The sequence below is a fragment of the Terrapene carolina genome, unplaced genomic scaffold, assembly GCF_002925995.2.
Source record: "Terrapene carolina triunguis isolate 2854851 unplaced genomic scaffold, T_m_triunguis-2.0 Scaffold627, whole genome shotgun sequence".
Taxonomy (NCBI): Eukaryota; Metazoa; Chordata; order Testudines; family Emydidae; genus Terrapene; species Terrapene triunguis.
Window position 1 is genome coordinate 260,405 of NW_020664978.1, and position 26,989 is coordinate 287,393.

At 48.5% G+C, this 26,989-nt stretch overlaps 2 protein-coding genes across 6 annotated transcripts in view; both read left to right on the top strand.

Annotated features, from left to right (window-relative positions):
• PLXNB1 (plexin B1) overlaps nt 1–16,669 on the top strand; it is a 138,529-nt gene extending 121,860 nt beyond the window's left edge. For all 4 annotated transcript variants that reach the window (XM_029913384.1, XM_029913386.1, XM_029913387.1 and 1 more), the window contains 6 exons: nt 8,251–8,411; nt 10,479–10,626; nt 10,980–11,044; nt 11,151–11,226; nt 11,771–11,845; nt 13,319–16,669. In XM_029913384.1, the coding sequence (XP_029769244.1) occupies nt 8,251–8,411; nt 10,479–10,626; nt 10,980–11,044; nt 11,151–11,226; nt 11,771–11,845; nt 13,319–13,423 (630 nt within the window). In that variant the 3' untranslated portion in view covers nt 13,424–16,669. The remainder of the gene's footprint in view (nt 1–8,250; nt 8,412–10,478; nt 10,627–10,979; nt 11,045–11,150; nt 11,227–11,770; nt 11,846–13,318) is intronic.
• Nucleotides 16,670–18,547: 1,878 nt separating this feature from the next.
• LOC112119614 (poly [ADP-ribose] polymerase tankyrase-2-like) overlaps nt 18,548–26,989 on the top strand; it is a 19,485-nt gene continuing 11,043 nt past the window's right edge. Inside the window, exon 1 of one of the 2 annotated variants that reach the window (XM_026659303.1) lies at nt 18,548–18,602. The gene's annotated coding sequence lies outside the window, so the exon portion shown is untranslated. The remainder of the gene's footprint in view (nt 18,603–26,989) is intronic. The other variant, XM_026659302.1, reaches the window with a different exon arrangement.

Sequence of the window (26,989 nt, forward strand, 5' to 3'; positions counted from 1 at the left end):
CCCAGCCCACCTCAGCCACTGGGCATTACAGTTTGCTCAGACCACTTTGGTCTCCTCATAGGCTTATCCTAACAGAAAAAGGTATGGAGCCCACAAGTACAGCACCGCAGGGCCCATGGAGACACTGAGCCTCCAGGAGCAGATCACTGGTCTACAGGCAGAAAAACCAAGCCTTACTGGCCACAGTGGACTAGCTTCCAGGGCCGGCTCCAGCATTTCTGCCGCCCCAAGCAAAAAAAAAAAAACCCGCAATCGGCAGCGGCAGTTCAGCGGCAGGTCCTTCGCTCCTAGAGGGAGTGAGGGACCTGCCGCCCCCGAATTGCCGCAGGTGCCGCCCCTCTCCCTTGGCCGCCCCAAGCACCTGCTTGTTAAGCTGGTGCCTGGAGCCGGCCCTGCTAGCTTCAGGCAGAAAAACCGCTCCCTGCAAGAACAAACCACAGGACTGCAAGCGGGAACATCTCCCACAGCCCCATGGCCCATGTTGCCTTCAGAACCCAAACCCACGGTATTGCTACCAGAGTGCTGCGATGGGACCCCTAGCAGTTTCAGGGTTTTATGAGCCACTACAGGCTCCATTTCCTGCTATGGCCCAATGCCTGCCTGATGGATCAGTCAAAGGTGGCATACTGGCCAATTGGGACACTTTCCTGAGGACCTTTGATGACCCACGCTGAACTCACAATGCAGAGGTTGCCCTACAGGGAGTCTGTCAGGCCTCAGGGTCAGCTGCAACGTATGCAGCCTGCTTCTGATGTCTGGTGGCAGGTATGGCTTGGAATGAGCTGGCCCAGCTACGCCAGTTCTGTTTTGGCCTCAGCAAGGAAATAAAAGATGAGCTTGCCTTCATGGACCTTCTTGTGGATCTAGATGCATTTATTGTTGGGGTGAAGAGCCGCACTTGAACCACTCAGGAGCCATCCCCACACCCTACGTTTTGGATGCTGGCTTACGTTCTTCCAGTAGGCATAGATTCTGATAACTCTTCTGTCTGTTGTCTCCGATGACTATTCCATGCAATTTCAGCTTGCCCCACATCCCTTTTCAGGGATTCGTCTCAAAAAAGCCAAAGATGTATGTGGCTTCTCTGCTTCACCTAGGAGCCAAAGAGGAGGCATCTCTGGAGTTCAGAGGAAGAGGTTCTATTCTTGATATTTCCTTATCTTGAAGTAAAAAAAAGGGGGGGGTCTTCATCCCATCCTAGACCCAAGAAGACAGAACAAATGCAGATGCCATCTCACATTCAGGGTGGCAGTGCTTGCCTCCATCATCCCTTCTCTCAAGCTCAAAACTGGTTCATGGCTTCTGACCTCCAAGACTCATATTTCCCTGTTGTGATCCATCCAGCCCACAGGAAGTATCTGCGTGGGGCCAATCACTACCAGCACAAGGTGCTGCCATTCAGTTTCTCCACCTCAAAGTGTCTTCACAAAATGCCTAGCTGTGGTGGTGGCACCTCTGAGGAGACAATGCGTTCATACCTAGACGACTGGCTGATCAAAGGCAGGTCTCATTAGGAAGTCACCACAGCCCTAAACTATGTCCTTTGCCATTCAGAGAGCTGGGTCTCATGATGAATTCACCCACATCCATTGCTCGGCTGGCTGAGACTAGTGTATCACTCCATGAGACATCGAAAGAACAAGCACATCATGCTTCCAGCTTACATCCAATTGTCATTGAATTGGTGGTCAGGCCCCCAAGAACTTTCAGAATGGGGTACCTTTCTCCACACCTTGATGCTGATCACAGATGCATCTGGACCAACTCCAGATACACAGAACTTGGTCCCAAAAAGGCATGAACCTGCATCTAAACGTTCTAAAATTGCAAGTGAACTTGTTAGCTTCTGTAGCATTCCGTCCTGTTTTACACAATTCCACCATGAAGATTTTCAGACAACACATCTACAGTGTACTATGCAAACAAGCCAGGACTTGCCCATTCATCACTCCTGCATGTCAGGAGGCAATCAGTTTATGGCAGTGGTGGGCAACCTGCGGCCCGCGGGCTGCACCCAACCTGTCAGGGTAATCCGCTGGCGGGCCGCCAGACAGTTTGTTTACATTTGCACGGCTGCCTGCAGCTCCCAGCGGCTGCAGTTTAATGTTCCCAGCCACTGGGAGCTGCGGGTGGCTGTGCAAATGTAAACAAACTGTCTGGCGACCCGCCAGCAGATTACCCTGACAGGCTACGTGCAGGCTGCAGGTTGCCCACGACTGGTTTATGGACAGGGTGTCAACAATAGTTGGGTTTACATTAAATGTCGAAGAGATAAAGTGGCTGCACCTTGGAGAAGGGGACAACAGATTAAGTGTTCGAAATGCAGCAGTGGTGAAGTTGTAGAACAAGTGGAATCTTATGTGTACCTAGGAAGCTTGATCAGTGCTGATGGATTCCATCAAAGATGAGGTTAAAAGGAGATGTGCCTTAGCCACAGGTACTGGGCAGAAACTGACAGAATTATGGATGACTAAAATCACTACCTTTGGTACCCCAGTGAAAATTTATCACACCGATATACTAACAGTATTACCTTATGGTCTGGAAGCAGCTGTATTAAATTAAACAGACATCAGAAGGCTGGATGTAGTGGAGAGGAGAGTTCTTCAAAAGATGGGCAGGTTTAAAGTGGAATGATTTAAAGACACATGAAGAAATTAGAAGGAGAGTAGGATGTGAAATCAGGGTATGGGATTGGCTGCAATCAAAAAGAGATGATGGTAAAGAAACTGCAGAAGACAAACATGACAGGATGCCAAAGATGATAATGCAAACCCAACCAAGGTCAATCTAAACTAGAGGCCAACCACCAACTAGATGGAGGGACACCATACATAGGGATGTGACGATGCTGGGCTTAATGGAGGAACAAGCCATGGACAAGAATGAATGGTGACACTATACTGCTCCCCATGCCTGTAAAGATGTTGTGGGATGAAAAGAAATGTCAACAACACAGGATAACCCCAATAGCTCTTCATCTTCCAGGAGCCAGCAATGATTTAGAGAAAATCCATTGCCAACCATGAGTGGAGCTCTATAGAGCTCCATTTTCACCCTAGTATCACAAAACCAAGGTCAGATACTTCAACCAGATAACAAATCATTGTATCAACCAGCCAGTATCCAGGCTGTCCGAGTGCTACTGACAGAGATTGCGCTACAAGATATCCTACTGCAAAGAAGAAAGTTCTCCATGAGGAAGACTGACTCCTTTAAATGGAAAGGATTTTTAATTTTGGGTAGCCCAACACAGCCGTGAACCATTGAAAGCCTCGGTACCTAAAATCTTCGATTTATATTCTGCATTTTTGAAACACTCTGGATGCTTGTTCAGCTCATTCGAAGTCCATCTTGCAGCAATCTCAGCATACCCCTCACCCATGTAGTCATGTTCGTTTTTTTTTTTTTTTCTGTATCCCACAGTATCTAGATTTCTACTTGCTTATCCACCAGTCAGAGAACCCCCTCTGACCTGGGATCTTAATATTGTCTTTACAAGCCCAGTGGAGCCCCCTTTGAGCCTCTCTCTGTGTGCTCTTTATAGCACCTTACTCGCAGGACCGCCTTTTTGCTCACCATCACATCAGCCAGACGGGTCAGTGAATTTGCATTGCTCATGGCTGACCCTCCTTACTCAACATTCCAGAAGGCGGTGGTGACACGTCATTCCCAGTTTTTTCCTAAAGTTGTCAGACCTCCTCTGAAATGAATCTGTTAATCTCCTGCTTTCTTTCCCAAACCCCATTCCTCTCCAGGGACAAACTAACTTCGCACCTGGGATGTTTCACGAGCCTTGTTCTATTATCGGAAAAGGACAAAGCCCTACAGACAGACTCCTTGTCTTGTTGCCATCTCTGGTGCCTCTCAGGGGCAGGCCATCTCCCAGAGAATACCTCCGTGGATTACCCAGTGTATTTCAATCTGCTATCACCTGGCTGCTACCCTTCAAACATCAGAGCTCATTCCAGTAGAGCACAGGCTGCCTCTTCTGCCTTCTTCAGCTATCTGAACCCAACAAGGCAGCTACGTGGAGTCAGCCCCGTGCTGCTGTTAACCACTATGCCCTTGACCTGGGGCAAGATGAGATGCCAGATTTGTTAGGTAGCGTCACAGTCAAGGTTCAGTCAGTGTCAGTTTGGACGCCTCAGTGTCACCTTCCAGATGGGCCACTGCTTATCAGTCACCTAGGAAGAGATCCACATGGACGTGTACTTGAACTGAAAACAGTTACTTATCTTACTGCTTTGACGTGTCATCCTCCCGGATCCCACGGCCCACCCTCCAGCCCTGCTTTTTGCGAGCCTTTTTTCCTGCCATTCTGAATTAGTGACAGAACTGAGTGACGGTTGTAGCTGCTCTGCCCTTTATGCCCTCGGGTGGGAGACCAGGGCACGAGGACACACATGGTGCAGGCATAGTTGAACAGACACTCCTGTTCAAATATTCTGATCTCCCATTCATGGGGCACATGCGTACCTACAGTGGGATCCATGTGGACAACAGCCTCTCATTGAAGGTAAGTGACCATTCTTTGTAGATGGGAACTGAGTGTAGCCTTTTATTTTATTTAAAGTGAATTTTGTAATGCAGTATTAGACTACCGTGGGTTCAGCTCTGGTGGCTACAGTTTAAAGCTCACCCGAGTGAAAGTCACCTTTGCTACTTGCTTCAGATATAGTCTCAAGGACACATAAAGACCCAGGATAGCGACCACACATGTACTCACAAGTATAAGGTCTAGTCTGTTTAACTGTCCCTTTAATAAAACTTGTAAAAGTTATGATTAACCAAACATATAGAAATTCTATACAGACCTATGCACAAGTTACAAATATCATCATACTCGCATTCTTAACGATATTCTTAAATTCTGATGGCTGCCTTGCTAATTGATCAGCAGTAGAGGGATGGTTCCTGCTGGAGTTTCCTCAGGAATCTTAATTTTTCCTAATCTGGGCACCCTCTTTTTTATAATGTGATTTTGACTATACCTCATTAGCATTTATGCACGTAGTGTACCTGCAGTTAGGGCATGTGTTAGAAAAAAGGTATCTTGTAAGCAAAAAAATTACTCTTACTGTTAATTTTTTGCACTATTGGTACATCTTTTCCTATAATCTTGTGGCATAGGGTCATTCTTTGGTCACTCATTTATGTCAAGCATTTCTTAAGCCTATGGCCTAGTATGGCTAAGCTAAAATCTCACAGGCCTCACCCTGTAGGCCTTACATTTCAGCCCTACTTACTTAGATACCTAATACATAATTATCCCTTCTGACTACTGATCAATCTTGTATTTCTATAATTCTACAATTTAAATCTGTTTGGAATACAATGATTATATATGATATTTTAGTTAATCGTAACATCGCACAATAAATGAACAATAAACTAAAATCATTGGCTACGTGAGACACAGTGAGACTAGTGTCTTGCGCAGGGATTCTGTGACATGGCTGGGAAAATAATCTCTTGAGTCTGTCCAGTGTCTTAAACACAAGTCCACCCTTCCTCACGTGCACCCAGTTGTGGAAGGTTGTGTTTCCTTGTTCTTAGCTTACAGAAATAAAGACATGCTCAGCAAAGAATCCTGATTTTTTTCCCCTCCCTTATCCTTTCCCCAATAACAGTCATCTTTACTGAGTTCAGTCTGGATTTCACTCAGACCATAGTATGGAAAATCCTCTCCTCGTTGCATCTGAAGAAGGACCCTTTCCCCTCCTTATTCAGCTTGACCTATGAGCAGTCTTCAGCATGTGGACTGCCAGGAGCGCCGCCAGCTTTTCTGCCGCCCTAGGTGGCGGAAGGTCCCATCCCGAAATGCCGCCCCCCACAGAGGCAGCGGAAGGTGCCGCTGCCGAAATACCACCGCGGTCGCCGCCCCCCAAATTGTAGCGGTCGCCTAATGGGTTGCGCCGGCCCTGTGGACTGCACCATCTTGCTGGTTACTTTTGTTATGGGCCATCTCTGATTTCTTCCTATCATGGTTCTGCTCACTTTACCCACCCTCAGACACTTCCTCTGGTTTCCCAGCCATTTGAGGATCAAGTTTAATATTCCCCTTGCATATAATCTGGTTCTGATTTGATGGGAGGGCTACTTCTGAATGAAGGGAAGTGACCTGCAATGAGCTGAAAACAATTGAGCCAAATCAATTGGGATGGAAGAATTTAATCAGAAAAATGGGAATGATAATTGGGAATTGCTTAAGAACACTTTACTAGATGCTCAAAAGCCACAGTCCCACAGTCAAGGAAGAAGCCTGTACTAGTTAAAGAATTGACTAGGTTTAGAGGGGAAGTGAAGGCAGCTATAAAAAATTAAACAATAATATATAGCAAATGGAAGAAAGGGGAAATTGATAGTAATTAATATAAATCAAAAGCTGGGACTTGTAGAAAACTGACAAGAGAAGCAAAGGGACATGAGGAAAAATCTGTGGCCAGCAGAGTTAAGGACAGTAAGGAGTTTAAGTATATTAGGAACAACAAGAATCCTAACAACGGTATTGCTAGATGGAAATGGTAGAATTATGAATAGTAATCCAGAAAAGGCAGCTGTGTTCAATAAAATATTTCTGTTCTGTATTGGGGGGAAAACAGAGGATGTCCTATCCTACGATGACACTTTCTGTTCCACAAGGATCTCAGGAGGATGTTAAAGAACAGCTGTTAAAATTACACATTTAAATGAGTAGGTCCAGATAACTTGCATCCAAGGGTTTTGAACGAGGTGTCTGAGGAGCTCGATGGACTGGTCGTGTTGATTTGTTTTCAGTAAGACTTGGAACACTGGGAAAGTTCCAGAAGACTGGAAGAATGTCAGTATTTTAAAAGAGCAAAAGGGATGACCCAGGTAATTATAGGCCTGCCTGTCTGACGTTGCTCCCAGGAAAGAAAATGGAGCTGCTGATACAGGACTAGATTAAGAAAGAATTGAAGGAGGGTGATATAATTAATGCCAATCAAGATGGGTTTATGGAAAATAGATCCTTTTAAACTAAACTGATTTTTTTTAATAAGATTACAAGTTTGGTTGATAAAGGTAACAGTGTTAGACTTGGTACCACATGACATTTTGATTGGTTGGGGAGAACTAGAAAGATATAAAATTAACATGGCACACATAAAATGGATTAACAGATGGCTAGCTCTTAGGCCACAACATGTAATTGTAAATAGGGAATCGTCATTGAGTAGGTGTATTTCCAGTGGATCCTGCAGGAATCAGTTCTTGGCCCTATGCTATTTAAAATTTTTATCGGTGACCTAGAAGAAAACATAAAATCATTACTGATGAGGTTTTCAGGTTACCGAAAAAATTGGGGAGTGGTAAATAATGAGGACAGGTCACTGATTCAGAGTGATCTGGATTGGTTGGTAAGTTGTGCTTAAGCAAACGACATGCATTTTAATGTGGCTAAATGTAAATATATACATGAAGGAACGAAGAATGCGAGCCATACTCATAAGATGGGGGACTATCCTGGGACACAGTGACTCTGAAAAAGATTTGGGGTCATGGTGGATAATCAGCTGAACCTGAGCTCCCAGTGCAACGCTGTGGCCAAAAGGGTTAATGTGATCCTGGGATGCATAAACGGGAATTTTGAGTAGGAGAAGAGAGGTTATTTTACATCTATATTTGTCACTGGTGTGACTGCTGCTGAAATACTGTGTCCAGTTCTAGTGCCCAGAATTCAAGAAGTCTGTGGATAAATTGGAGAGGATTCAGTGAAGAGCCACAAAAATGATGAAATAATTAGAAAACATGCCTTATAGTGTTAGATTGAGCTCCTTGAGTCTATTTGGCTTAACAAAGAGAAGGTGTCTTGATTACGGTCTATAAGTACTTACATGGGGAACAAATGTGTGATATTAGGCTCTTCAGTCTATCAGAGAAAGGTCTAACACGATCCAATGGCTGGAAGGTGAAACTAGACTGAAAAGTGTAAATTTTTTACCATGAGGGTGATTAACCATTGGAACAGTTTACCAAGGCTTGTAGTGGATTCTCCATCACTGGCAATTTTTAAATTAAGATGGGATTTTTTTCCATAAAATCTGCTCTAGGAATTATGTTGAAGAAGTTCTCTGGCCTATGTTATACAGGAGGTCAGACTAGGTGATCACAATGATCACTTCTGGCCATGGATTCTATGAAAACCTTTTCCCTACCCAGGCGCTAAAATATTTGTTTACATTCTTCCTATTCATTTTGCATTATCTTTGTTTGGCTTGTCCACAGGGGACCCTGCAGAAGTTTGTGGATGACTTGTTCCAGGTAATCCTCAGCACCAGCCGCCCTGTCCCTCTGGCTGTCAAATATTTCTTTGACCTGTTAGATGACCAAGCAATGCATCATGGAATCCTGGACCCTGAGACCATTCATATCTGGAAGACAAATAGGTATGGAGCCAAAGTTGCAGCCTGACACTTCCCTAGAGCAGAGAATCCCAAACTGTGGTCCCTGGAGTACTTGCTGGTGGTCACATGGTGCTGGCAGCTCCTATTTCCATTGGAGAGAAAGAGAGAGATGGATTGGGGGAGGTGAAATGCAGAGTAGTGTGTGTGAAATTACCTTTGTTCTTCTTTGAGTATATGTCCCTATGGGTGCTCTACTGTAGGATGAGTGCACCCATGCACTGTCGATTGGAGATTTTTAGTTAGCAGTGTCTATAGGTCCACACCTGGACACTAGACATCCTCGCGCTCTGTTGTGAGCATATATAGGGAGGCGCAAACTCGCTACCACTCCAGTTCCTTCTCAGCCACCTTTGTCTCGAGACAGTTCAGAGTAGTGCCCACTGCTTTTGTAGCTTCTTTGTCGTTTTAGGCTTAGTTTGTTTCTCTCAGCTCTTTGGTGGTATATGCTGTCAGTAAAAGATTGTGACAAGTGCACATCAAATTCTCTCACAACACTTTAAGGAACTTCCGTTTTGAGTCTATGGCTACATATTCATTCCTCTGCTACTTGTTCAAAACATCGTTTATGGTAGCCATCACGTCGGGCAGAATGATGGGCAAGCTAGGGGATTGCTGATCTCACCTCCCCCATCATCACTAAATTCTACAATGGTAAGGTGATCCTATGCCTTCATCCTCTCTTCTGCCAAGGCATCTGTGGTCATCACTGAACTGGTTTTGAACAGGACAGGGCAACTGTGCAGCCAGTGATTGGCTGCAATCTCTTTAAATGTTTTTTTTTAATGACCCACGATGCAGCTGTGGTAAACATCAGACTATGTTGTATATCCTTGATGAGTGCCCACTGACTTATTTTGGTGGTGGGCTACCAGATCTCCACCTGGCTGATGATGATGCCATCAAATGACTAGGCACATTGCACATACGGTAATATATTTCTTCTCTTCGTGCCTAAGGTCTCCTCAGAGTTTCATGTCAACCAGGACATTCGACTTCGTGTTTTTTACCCAAAGCTTCATTCTTTGAGGGGAAAAGTTAGTCTCCATACTCTGGATGTAAGGCAAGCACTCACCTTTTACCTTGGCAGAACTAAGCCTTTCAGGTTCCTTTGCTAAGAGGAAGAGAGGCCACCTGATCTCAACTCAGAGACTGTATGTGGGTATCTGGGTGTATGCTAGCTTGCTATGAAGCTTCCGAGGTGGATTCTACTCCGGAAGTGACTGGTCATTTGATCCGGGCTCAGTGCACCTCGATAGCCCTTCTCAATACAGGGCTATCACAGGCAGGCACAGACTCTGCTAACTAAAATCTTCAGTTGAGCGCACAAGGGTGTGCAAATCTTACAGTGGAGCACTCATAGGGACAAAATATGTTGAACTTAAGTTACTGAACAGGTAAGTAATTTCTTCTTCAGAGGACAAAGCACTTAGTGCACTAAAGACAGCTATAAATTCAGGAGTACTGCCCTGCATGCGAGCAAGGGCATTAAGTGGTGGTGAGTGAGATGGGGAAGGTGCTCAAGAGACAGTATCTCTGTAAAGATGTGGTCTGCACTAGGAAAGTTGGAGAACCACAGCCCTAGATCTACCTTGAGATGTGTTTGTAAAAGAGGAGATTAGTGACTCAGCAGTACAGTAAGATGGGGTTTCCTGATTTGCAGAATGGCCTTATTAACCCTCACAGCTCCAGATCTCAGCCTGCAGCTTTTGACGTGCATGTGGCTGTCCATAGACTCTGGGTTTGAGAGAGGCCTCACAGGATGGCTTTTCTGGGAATGTGATGTGATAAAAGTTAAACTTCTCACAGCAAAAGGGATTCTGCTTTCTGAGAGGCTCATCTGTGCCTTTTTTTGAATGCACAGCACTGGCTGCTGGGTCTTCCATTAGATTTAATCTCTGTGGCCAGTTGTCAGTGGCTTGGGAACCTTTCTGTTCTAGCTGAATTGGGAACTCCATGCTGATGTTGAAGTGCTTTGCAATAGGCAGGGGTAGTATCTTCTTTGAGGGCATGATACTCATCCCTGCCTCTCCTCATCTTTCCTCTTTGCAGCCTACCCCTCAGGTTCTGGATCAACATAATCAAAAATCCACAGTTTGTGTTTGATGTGCAGACATCGGACAATGTAGATGCCGTGCTCCTGGTCATTGCCCAGACCTTCATGGATTCCTGTACTATTGCCGACCACAAGCTGGGGCGGGTAAGCATGGAGGTGGGGTGAAGCAGCCAGTGTGTGCAGCACAGTGAGATTTTGAACTCCCCACTCTGGAGGTGGCAGGGAATGGTCCCTAGTCTGTGCTCATGTTGAGAAATGTTGGCATAATTGGCAACCCTTGTGGGTCCCTGGAGCCTGGGGCAGGGCCTCCCTGCCCCTGTTGCGGGAGGGGATTGCCTCTTCTCTGCACATCTTGTAGGGAAGGGACAGGTTCTGCCCACCTCTGTGAGAGTAGAGAAGGGACAGAGGCTGCCTGCCCTCGTGGGAACCCGGCATTTGTCTCTCCTCTCCCTGGTCTTGGTTTCTGTAACCTGTCAGTCTGTTTCTGGCCTTTAAAGGACTCGCCAATCAACAAGCTGCTCTATGCCCGGGACATTCCTCGCTACAAGCAGATGGTAGAAAGGTAAAGTCTGAGTGAGCAGGTGGGGACAGCTGGGTTGTTTGGCAGGGGGAGGAGGCAGCAGAGGAGCAGATACCGCATTAACTGCCCATGCGTTCCCATTGCTTAGGTACTATGCGGACATTCGCCAGACCATCTCCGCCAGTGACCAGGAAATGAACTCTGCCCTGGCTGAGCTGTCAAGGGTAAATAAAGCAACTTATTTCAGAAATCAGTGCATTTTCCATTGGGTCCCACAGGGTGGGCAGTCTGCCTCCCTGACACAGGGTCTGCATTAGCCTTTTTCCCTAGAATATCCCACTAGAATTCCCGTGTTAGTGTTGGCAGGGGCCAGACATTTTAACCACTGCATCATGACTTGGCTCACAGGAGGTCTAGACCACATGGCGGTTAAAAAACAGTGGCTGCTGGTGTCTTGTCTGTGCTAGCCCCAACACCATTGCTAGCACCAATGGAAAGTTTTAGGGGGAAAAAGACCCATGTAGCTAAAGCTTCTGAGTGCAGGAGCAACTGGGTCTCTGCTCCCTTTCCCCTTAAATGTGGTCCATGTGTGCCACTATTACTTTCTAGGTTTTTCTCTAAATCCCTTTGCCCTTGCTCCCAAGCTGGCTTTAGAGGCTTTCTTGAGCTTTACCCACTGAGCTCCCAGGGCAGCAGAACTTGTGTGAACAATTGTCTTGGTGTTGCCCAGAGATTTTGGCTAATTATATGTTTGTTCTATTACCATAGAATTACTCAGGTGAACTCAATTCCGTGGTGGCTCTGCATGAACTCTACAAATACATCAACAAGTACTATGACCAGGTGAGTGCAGCTCTGGCTTACTGGCCCCAACCTCAGTAGGCAATTTCAGACACATCCCTCCCCACCGTTATCTTATGCTTGCTTTTCATAGGTTCATCTAGTCCTGTCTCCTGTTGGATTTGTGAACAAAGAAATTAATAGTTAAGGACATCATAAATGTTCCACTGCCCTCATAGCACATAGGCCCATATTTTTAAAGGTATCTAGGCAATACTGCGCTCAGTGTTGCAACACTTGGTGACTGAAGTGCCCAAATCTCACTTTCAAACATGCTTTAGGTACTTAGAGCCTAAATCCCTTTTGAAAATGAGGTTTAGACTCCTAAATCAGGTGGTGCAATGCTGAGTGCAGTAATGCCTAAACACATTTAAAAATCTAGGCCAGATTAATTGACCTCATCAAATAGGAAGAAATGTATATTTTGTCACAACAAAAGAGCCTTCACTCTCACCCAGGGATTGTCAATATTGATGTGTTTTTGTTATCTTGATTTTTTTTGGTATCTAAATATTTTAGTTTAAGGCATAGCTTAAAAGGGAAATATGATCAGTTAAAATATTTATTAATTAACAATAGAAGTATTTGAGATTGCAGTTTCTTGATATTATGTGTATTTTAATAGGTAAAGTGTACAATATAGATTTTTATGGTGAAAATTATGCATGAGGACTTACATTTGAGACTGTTTAATGTTTACATATTTAATTTTTGTTTCTTTTTCAGAGGGCTTTGTGTTATTTGAGATTACTGATGAAAGAATATTATCTACTTTGGGGAAGAGTTAAGGCTGTTTTGCTGTAATGAAACATGCATTTCTTTGTACTTAATGAGAATAATGACTTTGTTACATTTTCAGTGTAAGAAGTATGCATTTCCATGTGTCTAACTGTTAAGGAAATGATGTTAGACAAGGTGGGTGATGTAATATCTTTTATTGGACCAACTTCTGTTTGGTGAGCTTAAGTATGAAAGCTTGTCTTTCTCACCAATCAGAAATTGGCCCAATAAAAGATGTTACCTCACTCTAATATGCTGGGACCAGCATGGCTACAGTAACACTACAAACAACAGAGGAAATGATCTGTCAAGTGACTACTCTATTATCACTTAGCAATTTTTATTGGCTGTTTTAAAATGAAGATTTTTTGCCTTTGGCACCCCCCTTGGTTTTTGCATAACTTTTTTCTGTAGGTAAACAAAATTATTTAAAATAAATAAATAAAAATAAAAGGGATGAGCATTGTTTGCGGGAGAGGAGTGGGTGATAGCACAGAGGAAAACATAGGGTGCCCAGAGGGGACTACCACTGGGATGACAAGGCTGCAGGGGGTCCCTCTGAGACATACCGTCACTGTGGATCCCAATACCCATAGCTGCAACAGAGTTGAGGCTTGCCCTCAGCCAGGGGAATCTGCTGCTAATAGTATTCTGTGCACAAGGGAGGTTGCCAGTGAGCTCTGAGTCTTGTTGCAGATCATCACAGCCTTGGAAGAAGACCCGACAGCCCAGAAGATGCAGCTGGGATATCGACTGCAGCAGATCGCAGCTGCTGTGGAGAACAAAGTCACTGATTTGTGACCCAGACAAACAGACTGTGATGCTCTTGGGTAGCTGAACAGAGGTGGATAGTGCTGCTCATTGGAACTTCATAGCTACACACAAGGTGTCCCACTGCCTTTGGAACCAGACACTCTGGGGAGCTGGCATGTGACACAGGAGGAGGTGGCCAAGAAAATGCAAAGTACAAACGTCCTTACATCTCAGAGAATATTTTTTTACTGATTTTTTTTTCCTTTTTTAAAATGTTCTTTAAACTCTGGGAGTTTCTACAAACCACAGTGTGAGAGAGAGAGACCAGGCACCTTCTTCCCACACGTTGTGAATGTGCCAAGTTTCCAAACAATATTGCCAAGGAGCTGGATAACACAAGAGCTTCAGAACAAAGTTAAAGACCATACATGGCTTCATGTGAGCCTCTAGCCGCATTTTGGTACTAGCACCAGGGATAGGAGAGACTAGTGCTGTGCCTGCTACCCTGAACATTGTATAACCACCACTACTATGATGGTAATAGCCCAGGCTACTGCAGTCATGGTAGTGCTGGACAGTAAGTGTGTGAGCTTCCTGAGCCCTCATGGAACTAGCTGGGGCATTAGGACTGATGTAGCCTGTTAGACAGTTTACCACACCTGGGCCAATCCCTAGGGACCAGAGTGTACTCCTCCAGCATACAGCCCTAGAAGCAACCCCCCTGCAGTGTAGCCCACCAGTTCCATGGCCTGAGCTGAGGAGCATCTCCCACAGCATGGCCATCAGCGCACTGGAGGGGTTGCGCCTGGCACCCTAAAATACTGAATGTAGGGATGAGAAATAGACTGGGGGGGAGATGAGAAAAGTCACTTGGTCCCAGAATTCTAGTCTTCCTCACTGCTTGTCTGCGACTCATGCTAATGAGACTAACGTGCTCACCAGTTCCAAATGTTGACCCAGTAGGCTCAACCTAGTCCTAGTGTAAGCAGGCACCATGCACTGACATCTATGGAGCCATACTCACTTTCCCCTGGACTGAATTTAGCATGGCTTGGGGAGAGGGCAAGGTGAACTTACTGAAGTGCCTCTAACCTAGATGTATGTCTGGCCCTCTGGTTCTCTGAGGTCAGATGCTGTCCTGCCACTTGGAAAGCACAGTGAAGGCCTTGTACCTATTTCCTTTCTCTGGCTTGTAGCCATTTTGGTACTCTGAACTGGATCTGTAAATACCCTCAAAATTACAAAGTATTCACATGCTCAAGGGGAATGTTAATTTTGTTTTTCTGAGACAATACTTCACTTGGATGAGCATCTCCTTGGACATTGTCATCATCACAAACTCCCTGGGCTAAGCACTGCCTGTGTCAAACTGCTTCTGCCTAGTCTCTGCCTCACTGGGCAGATCGGGGGCTTCTGACTTTTTCAGAAACATCTGGAGTTTCACAATAACAATTGGCTTTTCCCCAAATTTCCCACTAAGCTGAAATGGTTCAAGGCGCAATCTCCCAGCCAGATATACTTTCTTCACCTTTATCTCGGCCTAAAATGAAACTCCAAATACTCCCCTGAAGCTGAATGTCTTCTCAAATTCTCCTGTGTGGCTCCAGTTTAGTGACCTCCTGCCCACTTAAAATCTTAGTGGAAATCCTGAACTGTCACCACAGCCCCCAAAAGAGCAGAGCAAAGGAACCAAGTGCCCAGGCGCCCCAATGGATGAGCACCAGGAGAGGGGACCAAACAGCGACCATGCTCTGTAAATTGACCAGCCCCTCTGGCAGGGTTCCCTCTTTCCAAATTGAATGGAACTAAACTCAGGCTGTGCCCTAGACCCTCCCACCCTTGGCCTGAGTTTGGTTCCATCCTCTCAGAGAGGACTAAAGGAGTTCCCCTCCCTCCGCACCTAAGCAGGGCTTGAGGTAACACTTGCTTCCTTGCTGCTCAGAGGGGAGAGATTTCTCTCTTTCATTCCCCCAGCCATGTCTCCCCAACTGAGCATGTGGGGGAGTGTCTTTGGTTTCCTCTTACCCACTTGTCCCCCTCTGTGGAGCCAGGAATAGCTCCAGTGCTGAATGACACCTGCCCTGCATAGCTGAAACAGACCATGTACAGAGCGCAACTTCGACTGCCAATCCACTCCTTTTGCCTGGAACTGCTGATCACATGGAGACGGCTAGACTCCAGCAGAGAAATACGGTGTCTAGGTTGTTGTTTGTGTTACGTGGAGGCACCAGCCAGATGAGAGTCTTGTTGGGCTGAGCCGTGTGCAGTCACACAATAAAAAACAGCCCCGGTCCCAGAGAATTTACAAGCCTAGGTTCAGGCAAAACTTAATAGGCAGGTGAAACAAACGTGGGAGGGAGGATGGATGGGTAAGAGTGATGATCCCATCTGTGCAGTGCCAAGCAAACCTCCCAGAGTTAGGAAGCATGAGATTCAAAACTCTTTTGGCATCTGTCTATAACTTTTCCAACCCGACACCAAGAGCTTGCATACTTTCCTCCGCTGTTTGTGGCCCAGCAGTGCCTTTGCCTCTCCCACTTTTTGGAAAATCTTTTCTCTGCGCTCTCACAAAGTCCTGCCAGTCAATTTGAGAGGAGAGGAATTCTCTTGTTTATCCAGGATTTACATTAACCTGAAGTCATGTGCTGGTCTCTGTGACCAACCTCTGCCCGCCAACTCTTAGCTCCTACTTGATCCATCAGCTTCTCCCCTTGAATTGGCCTGCCAGAGCATGATGGCAACACAGGTCAAGGAGCGTACACCTTTGTCTGTGTACCTTGGCCAGGACTGAGGTGGGTGTAGGTACCATTCAGTACCTCTCCGTGGAGATAACAGATTTCTTGTTTCTCCAGGGACGTGCGTGTGATTTACCCATATAACAATAATATTAACAAAAAGAAGAGTCATTTAAAAACACTGCAAAAATGGTATCAAAAGAAAATAAACTGCTTAACATCTCCAGATTGACCCATCTCAAATGCTAAATAGGATACGACATTCTCAGCTTAGTCACAGTGAAAACAGAAAAGTTGATAGCATACATTTCTCCTCCAATCTGTCACCATCACACTGTCAGATACCAGCTCCCTCTTGCTGTATCCTGGACCCACTTTTTAACGTCCCTGTGACTTGGTCAGTTTGCAGGTTCAGACATGCCCCTTCTGATCTCTCCATTCTTGCCTCTTCCACATGGTAGAGTCCATTACCTCAACAGGGTGAGGTTTCATTAATGCTTATACAAAAGTCTTTAATAAGAATTCCTGTTTGGGGGATGCGGTGGGGGGGGGGGGTAGATTCCTAATATTTCCTCTGGGAGGTTCCACCCAGCCTTCCTATCTCCATGGTTGCTGTGTCAAAAGCCCCAGGGATTTGTATTTCCTTAGATCGCCTTTGGACATGTACCATGTTCCTACAGGACATAGCTTCTAAAGGAGCTTGGTCATGCCCTCCTGCTGCATACACCTAGTCTCTGTCTCTGCAGGACACAGAGATAGTGCTTTACATTTGTTTTATTAATTTCTTGCCATGAAACATAACTTTTTGACAGACCTTAGAGCCTCTCTCTCAGATATGAAGTGATTTTTGCCTGAGGGAGGAGGGGGAGAAGTTAGCTTCCAGCTGTCAGAATAGGGGAGGGGAAACTGAAATGGTAATCAGTGTTGCGATATAAATGGTCATCACTAGATTTCAGTTAACCCCCCCTTTGTGGTGAATAGGGGTTCCTGGCACCTTACATGATGAGACCCTACAGTTTCTCTCCAGCTTCAGATTCAAGCTGGCCACAGGTTTGGGGGTCACATTCAGAAGTTTTTCTTTACAACCATAAGCGCTTAAAAATGTAGAATGAAAGCTTAAATTCTGCAGAAGCTGATGGGATCTGGTTCAGTGAAGCACCATGTGCTGCCTCAATCTGATCCCTGGTTCCCGTTAGATGTCACTTTTTGGTGCCTTTCTCCGTGGGCTGATTTCTCTGGGTTTTCAGGACACCAGGTGCATTTGCTTGGTTATTTCTGCCCCTTTGGCGGTGGGAGGGCTGTACGTACACATCCTCTCTTGACTGACAATTTTGTATTTTCTAGTTGTGGCCTGGCCAGCCCCACGTCCACATCCTACCCCTTCTTTTTGAGTTCTTGGAGCTCCCAGCATGCTCTCTTTCTCAACAAATTGGAATTAATAATTAATATAAAAAGCTTGAAAATATGAATGTTGTTACATAGTGTAATAACTGTAGATACTATTGTGAGATGTAGGAATCTATTGGTGATACAAGAGGTTATGTCTGTAAATAATCAGTTTAGAACCCAAATGATTTTAATAAAGAGAGAATTCTTACATGAGTGATTCAATAAACATTAATATACAACATGGAATGGGTGTCATGGTTTTGTGTCTTCAAATAATTTGGCTGCTACTTATGCTCCAAAATAGGGTGACCAGAAGTCAGCACGAAAACATTGAGACATCTGTACCAGGCACCATCCACAATCTCCACATTCAGGGTTAAGCCCACTACTGCTGCCTAAGGCAGCGTTTCTCAAACTGGGGCCTGGGGGTCCCCAAGGGTACTCCAGGGGGTCCATGGGCCCCCTGATCAACTCCTCCCCCTCCTCCCAGCGCCTCTTTAACCCCGGGGAACAGCTGAGAGGGAGGGGGAGGAGCAGTTCACACAGCACGTCCCTGCGGCCAGGGGCTCTTCACCCGCTGCCCCGGCCCGAGCACCAACGCCCCTGAAGCAGCAGGTCCCTGCGGCTCTCATGGCTGCGGCAGGACCTTGGCTTTCACCAGGCCCGGAGTCTCCTCTCCCCATGTGTCTAGCTCGGGGTTCGGGCCGCCTCCGCCGCGAGGATCCACGATTTCGGCTCTGCTGCAGGCGGGCGGGCGGTGGCGCTCGCTGCCCTGACGGGGCGCAGGTGGATGCAGCCCAGGAACGGGCGTTTCCAGGCCCCGCTGTGGCTGTGACGGGGGGGGGGGAGCGGCTGGTCCCCGCCCCCTCGTCAGGGGAAGCCCCTGGTTAGCCCCGCTTGCAGCGCCTGCGACTCGGGGAGCTGGGGTGTCAAGGGAGCGGGCGGCAGCTCTAGGGGGAGCCAGGAGGCGAACCCGCGCGCGCAGCCTGCGCCGGACTGGGCTCAGCGACCGGCGCGCGCGGCCGCGCTCGGGTCACGTGGCGTGTTGCCCTTGACAACGCCGCCCTGGCGCCGGGGCTCGCGCTGCCGTCGGGCCCCGCCAGGTAGGTCGGGCGCTGCCAGGGACCCCGCCTCGCCCCGCCGCTGGCCCTGGGGCGCCCCGAGCGGCGGAGACCCCGCGGGCCGGGCCGGGCCGGGGGCTCCGCTCCGCTCCCGCCCAGCCCGCAGCGAGGCCCCGGCCTCGGTGTTGTCGCGTCGCGTCGCGCGCGGGGAGCAGCCGCCTGGGCTGGACTCTGCCCGGCAAGAGCCCGCCCGGCGCCCGGGGCAGCCGCTCCGCTGCGGGGATCTCGCAGCTAACGCCCCACGGGGCAGCGTCTCCGGCCCCCTTGGCTCAAAGCCATCGCAGGGTTGCTGGGCCGCCCGCCATGAACTGCCCTAGTTCTTGTTCGAACCCAGTTATACTAGATCCCAACATCCCCCGGCAGTGAGTTCCACAGGTAGTCTGCGCGCTGTGTGAAGAGATGCGTCCTTTTGTTTGTTTTAAACCTGCTGCCCATTCATTTCATTGGGTGAGCCCTGGTTCTTGTGTTATAAGAAGGGGGGTGAGTAACACGTCCTTCTTCACTTTCTCCACACCAGTCATATCCCCTTTAGTTGTCTCATTTCCAGGCTGAACAGTTCCAGTTCTTTTAATCTCTCCACATACGGAAGCTGTTCCATATCCGTCATCATTTTTGTTGCACTTCTCTGTACTTTTTCCAATTCTAATATATCATTTTTGAGATGGGGCGACCAGAACTTCATGCAGCATTCACGATGTGGTTGTACCATGAATTTATATAGTGGTATTATGATATTTATTGTCTTATGATCTTGCCCTTTCCTAATGGTTCCTAACATTCCATTAGCTTTTTTGACTGCCGCTGCAGTCAGCAGATGTTTTCAGAGAACTAGCCTCAATGACTTCAAGAGCTTTCTTGAGTGGTAACAGCTAATTTAGTCCCATCATTTTGTATGTTGGGATTATGTTTTCGGGTCTGGTCTCACCCCTCTCCTTCTCTCGGCGCCGCTGAGTCTTCCCTTGCTTCTTACTGGGAGAGCAGTGCCGAGTCGTCGACGGTGCCTCGCTGCGCACCGAAGACATGGTGCCGGGCGCGGAGTCGGGTCGACGCGCCAGTGCCAATGCTGACTCCATTCGCAAAGCACGGAGTCGGATCTCACGCTCACGCTTTGTCCAAGGCTTGAAGGAGCGGCAAATCTTACAATGCTCACTAATGTGAGCCTCGCCCAGACAGCGAAGACACTGAGTGTGTGGATTGCTTCTGGGCATAGAGTTGCAACAAGAGTCGCACGACTTGAAGCCTGGGCCACGGGGCATGCCCCGAGCCAGGCACTAACAGAAGAAAAGTTCAGCAAAGAAGCAGTTCAGTGAACTAGATACCACTAAGGCTATAAATGCTGCAGCCAAGGCTGGAGCAAGTTCCGACTACCTTCACTGGTGGCAAGAAGGAACTGAGGGTGGGGGGGAGCACGCAGCCCCCTTTTTGGGGCGATATGTCGGCGCCACTCCAGGGGTCGCAGTGGTGCTCCCCCACTATGGATACTGCTAAGGGAAAAACTTCCAGCACTGGTGCACGTGGCGAGCACGCACACCTATAGTGGAATACACCTGAGCAACACATCTCGAAGAACGCCAGTTACGGAACAGGTAACTTTCCTTTACGTTTTCCAATGTGTTCATTTATCAACACTGAACCGGAGGGGCAGGAAGATCTGGTGCCTCCATGGGCATCTTCCTTATTCTCCCTGGATGAAGTGGTGGCAGGCACTTCCACCACACTGCCTGCCACGGACAACAGGGCACACCAAAAGTTGCTCAAGAGGGTGGCTCAAAACTTTCTGGTCCCTGAAGGTCCTTTGAGTGTGGCTTTGCCCCTCATTAAGACTATCCATAACACCACTAAGATGTTGTGTCAAACACCCACCTCTCTTTCCTCCCTCCCCCCATGGCAAAAGGGGTAGAGAGAAAATACTTTGTGCCCTCTGAGGGGTATGAGTGCCTGTTTACTCATCCTCATACGGGCACTCTGGTAGTGGAAGCCGCCAGCCAGAAAGAAAGGCAGGGACAACCAGGGCAGACTCCTAAATCCGAAGAAGCTATGTCTCTTTGGTAGGACGGGGTATTCTACCGGGGGCTTCAGCTTCGCATTGCCAACTAGTTATAATTCCTGGAACATGCTGTCTAAGTTTCAGGAACTACTTCAGCGGTGGACTCCCGCTCGGAGTTTGTGGCTGTCCTGAAGGAGGGCAAGGTCGTCGCGAGTACCTCCTTACAGCCCTCCCTGGACTCAGTGGCCTCAGCAACCCAGACGATGGCAACTGTGATAGCCATGAGATGGAGCTCATGGCTTCAAGTGTCGGGGCTCTCACACAACATCCAACACTCTATCCAGGACTTGCCTTTTGACTGTTCAGGACTATTCTTGACGCTAACAGACACTAGGCTCCACAGCCTGAAAGACTCGTGGACAACCCTGAAGTCCCTGGTGGTTCATACGCCAACCCTCCAAAGAAAACCTTTTAAGCCGCAACCTGCCCCTCGTTTCTATTCAGCTCATCCTAGGCAGGACTATAGCAGGAAGTGGGGCAGCAGTAATAGGCAGAGGCCCTCTCAGTCCTCCTCTAACCAGAGCCAAGGCACTGCAAAGCAGCCCTCAGCCTCCAAACCAAACTTTTGAAGGTGCACCCGGGGGCAACTCATCAGTTGAGATCCCAGATTCTTCCCCTCCCTTTATGAATCATCTATCCCATTTCTACCATGCCTGGGCTCAGATCACCTTAGACCAATGGGTCTTGAGCACGGTAGAATTGGGATATTCTCTCCAATTCTGGTCCCTCCCGCCTTCTCACGCATGCTCCCTGTCCCTCTTCAGGGACTCTTCTCACGAGCAACTTCTAGTGCAGGAGGTGCAAATGCTCCTATAATTCGGGGCAGTAGAGGCGGTCCCTCTGGAGTTCATGGGCAAGGGGTTCTACTCCCAGTATTTCCTAATCCCTAAAGTCAAGGGTGGGCTCAGGCCTATTTTAGACCTGCAAAACCTAAACAAATTCATGAAGAAATTGAAGTTCCGCATGATCTCCCTGGCTTCCATTATTCCCTCCCTTGATCTGGGGGACTGGTACTCCACCCTTAACTTGAAGGACACAGACTTTCAAATGTCTATAATCCTCTCCCACAGACAGTTCCTCCGTTTCATGGTCAACAACACCCACTATCAGTTTACGGTCCTCCTCTTCGGCCTCGTGGCAGCTCCTCAGGTGCTAACCAAGTGCATGGCGGTTGTGGCAGCCTTCCTGCGGAAGCGGCAAGTGTAAGTATTTCCGTATCTAGACGACTGGCTAATCAAGGGCCGCTCCTGGGCCCAAGTGGAGGCCCACGTGAGCTTGGTGCAGATGACATTCCACAGGCTCGGCCTTATTTTGAATGTGGGAAAGTCAGATCAGCGCTCTCCTAGACTCTGATCAGGCCAGGGCATTCCTCCTGGTATCTCGCTTCCTTGCCATGGACACCATCATAAGAGGATCTCAGAAGATTCCTCATTACTATGGTGTGAAATTGCCTGAAACTGCTCGGGCATATGGCTCCTTGCACGTATGTGGTACAGCATGGCAGGCTGCGTCTCCATCCCCTTCAGGCTTGGCTAGCCCAGGTATACAGGCCGAACCAAGACTACCTAGACAAATTGGTCACACTCACTCCTCAAGTCCCTCTTGTGGTGGCTCGACCTGCAAGCAGTATGTGCGGGTATACCCTTCTCCAGGCCTCAACCATCGCGGTCCCTAGTCACAGATGCGTCAGCAATGGGATGGGGGGGCGCACCTAGGAAGATTCAGGACCCAAGGTCTCTGGTCCCAGAGGGAATTTTCGCTGCACATCAACATCAGGGAGCTGTGTGCGGTTCGCCTCGCTTGCCAGATGTTCCAAACCCATCTACAGATGTGTATCGGTATTGACAGACAATACCACAGCGATGTTCTATATAAACAGACAGGGTGGTGGTCGCTCCTCTCACCTGTGTCAGGAAGCTCTCAAGCTGTGGAACTTCTGATTCGCCCACTCAATACATTTGGAGCCTTCCGGGCTCGCAGAATGAACTGGCCGATCATCTCAGCAGGTCCTTTCACGGCCACGAGTGGTCCCTCCGCCTGGATGTCGCTATCAACGTCTTCCAAAGGTGGGGATTTCCCCAGATAGACCTATTCATGACACAGTGCAACAGCAAGTGTCAGCAGTTCTGTTCCTTCCCATGGAGGCCTGGGCTCACTCATGGACGCCTTTCTCTTCCCTTGAAAGGGGCACTTGCTGTATGTGTTCCTGCCCTTCCCGTTCGTTCACAAGGTCCTGCTGAAGGTCTGACAAGAGAGAGCATCAATAATCTTGATAGCACCAGCATGGCCAGGTCAGCCACTGGTTCACCATGCTTCTAGACTTGTTGGTGGACACGCCTATAACTCTGCCCCTGGTCCCGGACTTCATCACGCAGGACCATGGCCGCCTCCAGCATCCCAATCTAGAGTCTCTCCACCTCATGGAATGGAAACTCCATGGCTAATCCCATTAGAGCTTGCATGCTCAGACTCAGTTAGGGAGGTTCTCCTTGGCAGCAGAAAGCCATCCACTCGGGCCATTTATCTAGCTAAGTGGAAGAGGGTCTCGATTTCGTCACTGCAGAAGGGCACTCTTCCGTTACAGTCATCAATTCCCTTCATCCTGGACTGTTTACTTCATCTAAAACAGCAAGGCCTGGCGATATCATCAATCAAGGTGCACCTGGCCGCTATTTCGGCTTTCCATCCCGACTCAGCTGGACAGTCATTGGCCTGTTCCTCAAAGGGCTTCATAGACTGTACCTTACGCCCATGTGCCGAATGAATTGTGTTATGTACCCCAATATGGAGGTGACGTGTCACACAACAAAATTCATGTGGTGGGGGTGAGGCCAAGGGGTTTGGAGAGTGGGAGGGGGCTCAGGGCTGGGGGGGAGGGTTGGGGTGGGGCCAGGGATGAGGAGTTCGGGGTGCGGGCTCGGGTGGGGCCAGGGATGAGGTGTTTGGGGTGCGGGAGGGTGCTCGGGGCTGGGGCAGAGGATGGAGGGGAATGAGGGCTCTGGGGTGGGGCTGGGGATGAGGGGTTAGGGGGTGGGCTATGAGGTGGGGCCAGGGATGAGGCATTCAGGGGGTGCAGGCTGCCCTGTGGCTGCGGTGGGGAGAGGACTCCCCCCCAGCCCTCTCTCTCTCTCTCTCTCTGTCTCACCGCAGCAGCTTGGGGCAGGGAGAGAGGCGTCTCTCCCTGGCTGCGGCAGGTCAGCGCTGGGGCCAGTGGGAAGGGGCGCCTCTCCTTGCTGCGGCAGGTCCGTGCTGGGGGAGGGCATCTCTCCCCGCCGCAGCCCTAGCCCCTGCATGGGGCTTAATAGGCAGCTGCGCGGCAACGCAGCTTAGAGTGAACTTAGCCCTCAGGTAAGGCAGCCGATGCCCCCATGGGATCGCAACCTTGTGCTCTCGAGGCTGATGGGTCCTCCCTTCGAGCCCCTAGCAACATGCTCCCTACTTTACTTTTCTTGGAAGGTGGCATTCCTAGTGGCTATAACATCAGCCAGGAGGGTGTCTGAGCTCAAGGCCCTGAGATCCGAGCCCCCTTATACTGTGTTTTATAAAGACAAGGTGCAGTTGTGGTTGCACCCAGCTTTCCTCACAAAGGTAGTTTCACAATTTCATGCAAATCAGGACACTTTTCTGCCAGTGTTCTTCCCTAAGCCACATCCTAATAACCAGGAACGGATGCTCCATTCCCTGGATGTCAGACAAGCATTAGCCTTTTACATTGAGCGGACAAAGCCATTTTGGAAATCTACACACCTCTTCATTGCGATTGCTGAGCAGATGAAGAGGATCCCGGTGTCGTCCCAAATATCTCTTCATGGATCACGGCTTGTATCAGGGCATGCTACGACCTAGCAGAGATACCGGCCCCAGCATATGGCGCATTCCACAAAAGCGCAAGCTTCATCTGCAGCATTTCTGGTGCAGGTTCCTATTCAAGACATCTGCAGAGCGGCGATGTAGTTGTCTATTCACATCTTTACGTCTCACTACACCGTCACACAGCAGGCTAGAGACAATGCCGCATTTGGCAGAGTGGTGCTGCAGTCTGCGACTTGGTGAACTCCGAGCCCTCCTAGGGATTGCTTGGGAGTGGAACCAGCTTGGAAGTATGTTCTTGTTTGTTCATGTTATGCTTTACATCATAGACTTGGTCTTGGGAGGGAGTGTGTGGTTCCTCCTAGGGCACTGAACTGCAAATGTGTAGGATGGAAACGTAAGAACATAAGAATGGCCATACTGGGTCAGACCAAAGGTCCATCCAGCCCAGTATCCTGTCTTCCGACAGTGGCCAATGCTTAGGTTCACACCCCAGAGGGAGTGAACCTAAGAGGTAATGATCAAGTGATCTCTCTCCTGCCATCCATCTCCACCCTCTGACAAACAGAGGCTAGGGACACCATTCCTTACCCATCCTGCTAATAGCCATTAATGGACTTAACCTCCATGAATTTATTGGGATTCACTAACTTGGACTCGAGATGTGTTGCTCATGGCCATTCCAAGACCCACCCGCCTCCCCTCTGTCGGAGTATCCGGCAAGAAGGAACTGAAGAGGTGGCGGGTCGGCAGGGACCTATATACATACACCTCCATGAAAGTGCGACTCCCGGGGGCTCTACAGCCAACCCGACAGGTACCACTAAGGGAAAAACCTTCCGGCAACTGTGCATCCGGCACGCACACGCCTATTTGGAATGGATGCAAGTAAGGCTATGTTTTAGTCACAGATATTTTTAGTAACAGGTCATGGGCAATAAACAAAAAGTCACGGCCCCAAGACCTGTCCATGACTTTTGCTAAAAATACCTGTGACTAAATCTTATCCTCTGGGAGGGGGGGCGCTCCTGAAGACGGCTGTTGGGGTGGGGGGCAGCGCGGGGCGATGCTTCTGCTGGGGGAGGCGGCCTGGGGCCCTGCTGCTGCTGGGGGGGGGCGGCCCGGGGCGCCGTGCTGCTGCTGCTTGGGGGGGCAGCCCGGGGTCCCCTGCTGCTCCCACTCCGGGCAGGGGGCAGCCAGGGTCCCTGCCGCCACTGCCGCTGGTCCTGGACTGCTGTTCCAGGGCAGCTTCCCCAGCTGCTAGGGTGGTCCTGGGGTCAGCCGCACCAGCACTGCAAAATTCACGGCGGTCATGGAAAGTCACGGAAGCCGTGCCCTCCATGAATGATTCGCAGCCTTAGACATGAGTAACACATCTCGAAGAACAACACTTACAAAAGGTAGGTAACCGGGTTTTTTTATGCAATGTTCTCGCTAAGAGTGACTACTTCATACAGTTTCTCACTTGTCTTATGTGTTGAAACTGTACTTAATGGATGCCTCTGGGCTTCCAGCTTATCATAGAAGAAGCAGGTGTCCCTCGTGAACACATGCCATGGGACCGTAGTATAAGGCGAGTCTCACGCACAGCTGGTATTTTTCCTGGCATATTCAACCTTTTTCCTGATGCTTGATGTACTTCCTCTCCAATCTTGCCAAATTCAGTTATGGTGCACTTTTTATGTAGAGTGCCACCAAGCATTTTGTTAAACAGGTCCTCCGTGCTGGTATTCTCCAAAGATGCTAGTCGGTACTCTTCATCTTCCCATGGAAGCCTAAAAATGATCAAGACCAAAGTAAATACTGATTTTGTAATCAATTACTTTGGAATTGTAATTAATTATGGTAAGGAATGTATGTTATATAACTACATGAATACCGTTTGCGGACAAGGTGCTAGCTCTTGCCAAGGCTGTAAGTGTCAGCTGAACATTGACAGATTCATAGCTGGAAACCAGACCAACTCACCTTTGTTAGTATTGGTCAAGCTAGGTGTTAGACTTGTAAAGATGTGTTTAATGTTTAGACCAGGGGTCGGCAACCTTTCAGAAGTGGTGTGCCGAGTCTTCATTTATTCACTCTAATTTAAGGTTTTGCATGCCGGTAATACATTTTAACGTTTTTAGAAGGTCTCTTTCTATAAGTTTATATTATATAACTAAAATATTGTATGTAAAGTAAACAAGGTTTTCAAAATGTTTAAGAAGCATCATTTAAAATTAAATTAAAATGCTGATCTTATGCCACCAGCCTGCTCAGCTCGCTGCCAACCTGGGGTTCTGTTCACCTAGGCCAGCAGTGGGCTGATCAGGGCCTGCGGCCGGGACCCCAGACCTGGGGGGGGCGGGTTTCAGGGGTCAGGGCAGAGGGCTGGGGGGTATATGGGGGGGGTGTTCAGAGATCAGGGCAGAGGGCTGGGGGGGGGTGCAGGGCAGAAAGCTGGGTGTGGGGGGGGTTCAAGGGTCAGGTCAGAGGGCTGGGGGCTGGGGGGGGTGCAGGGCAGAAGGCTGGG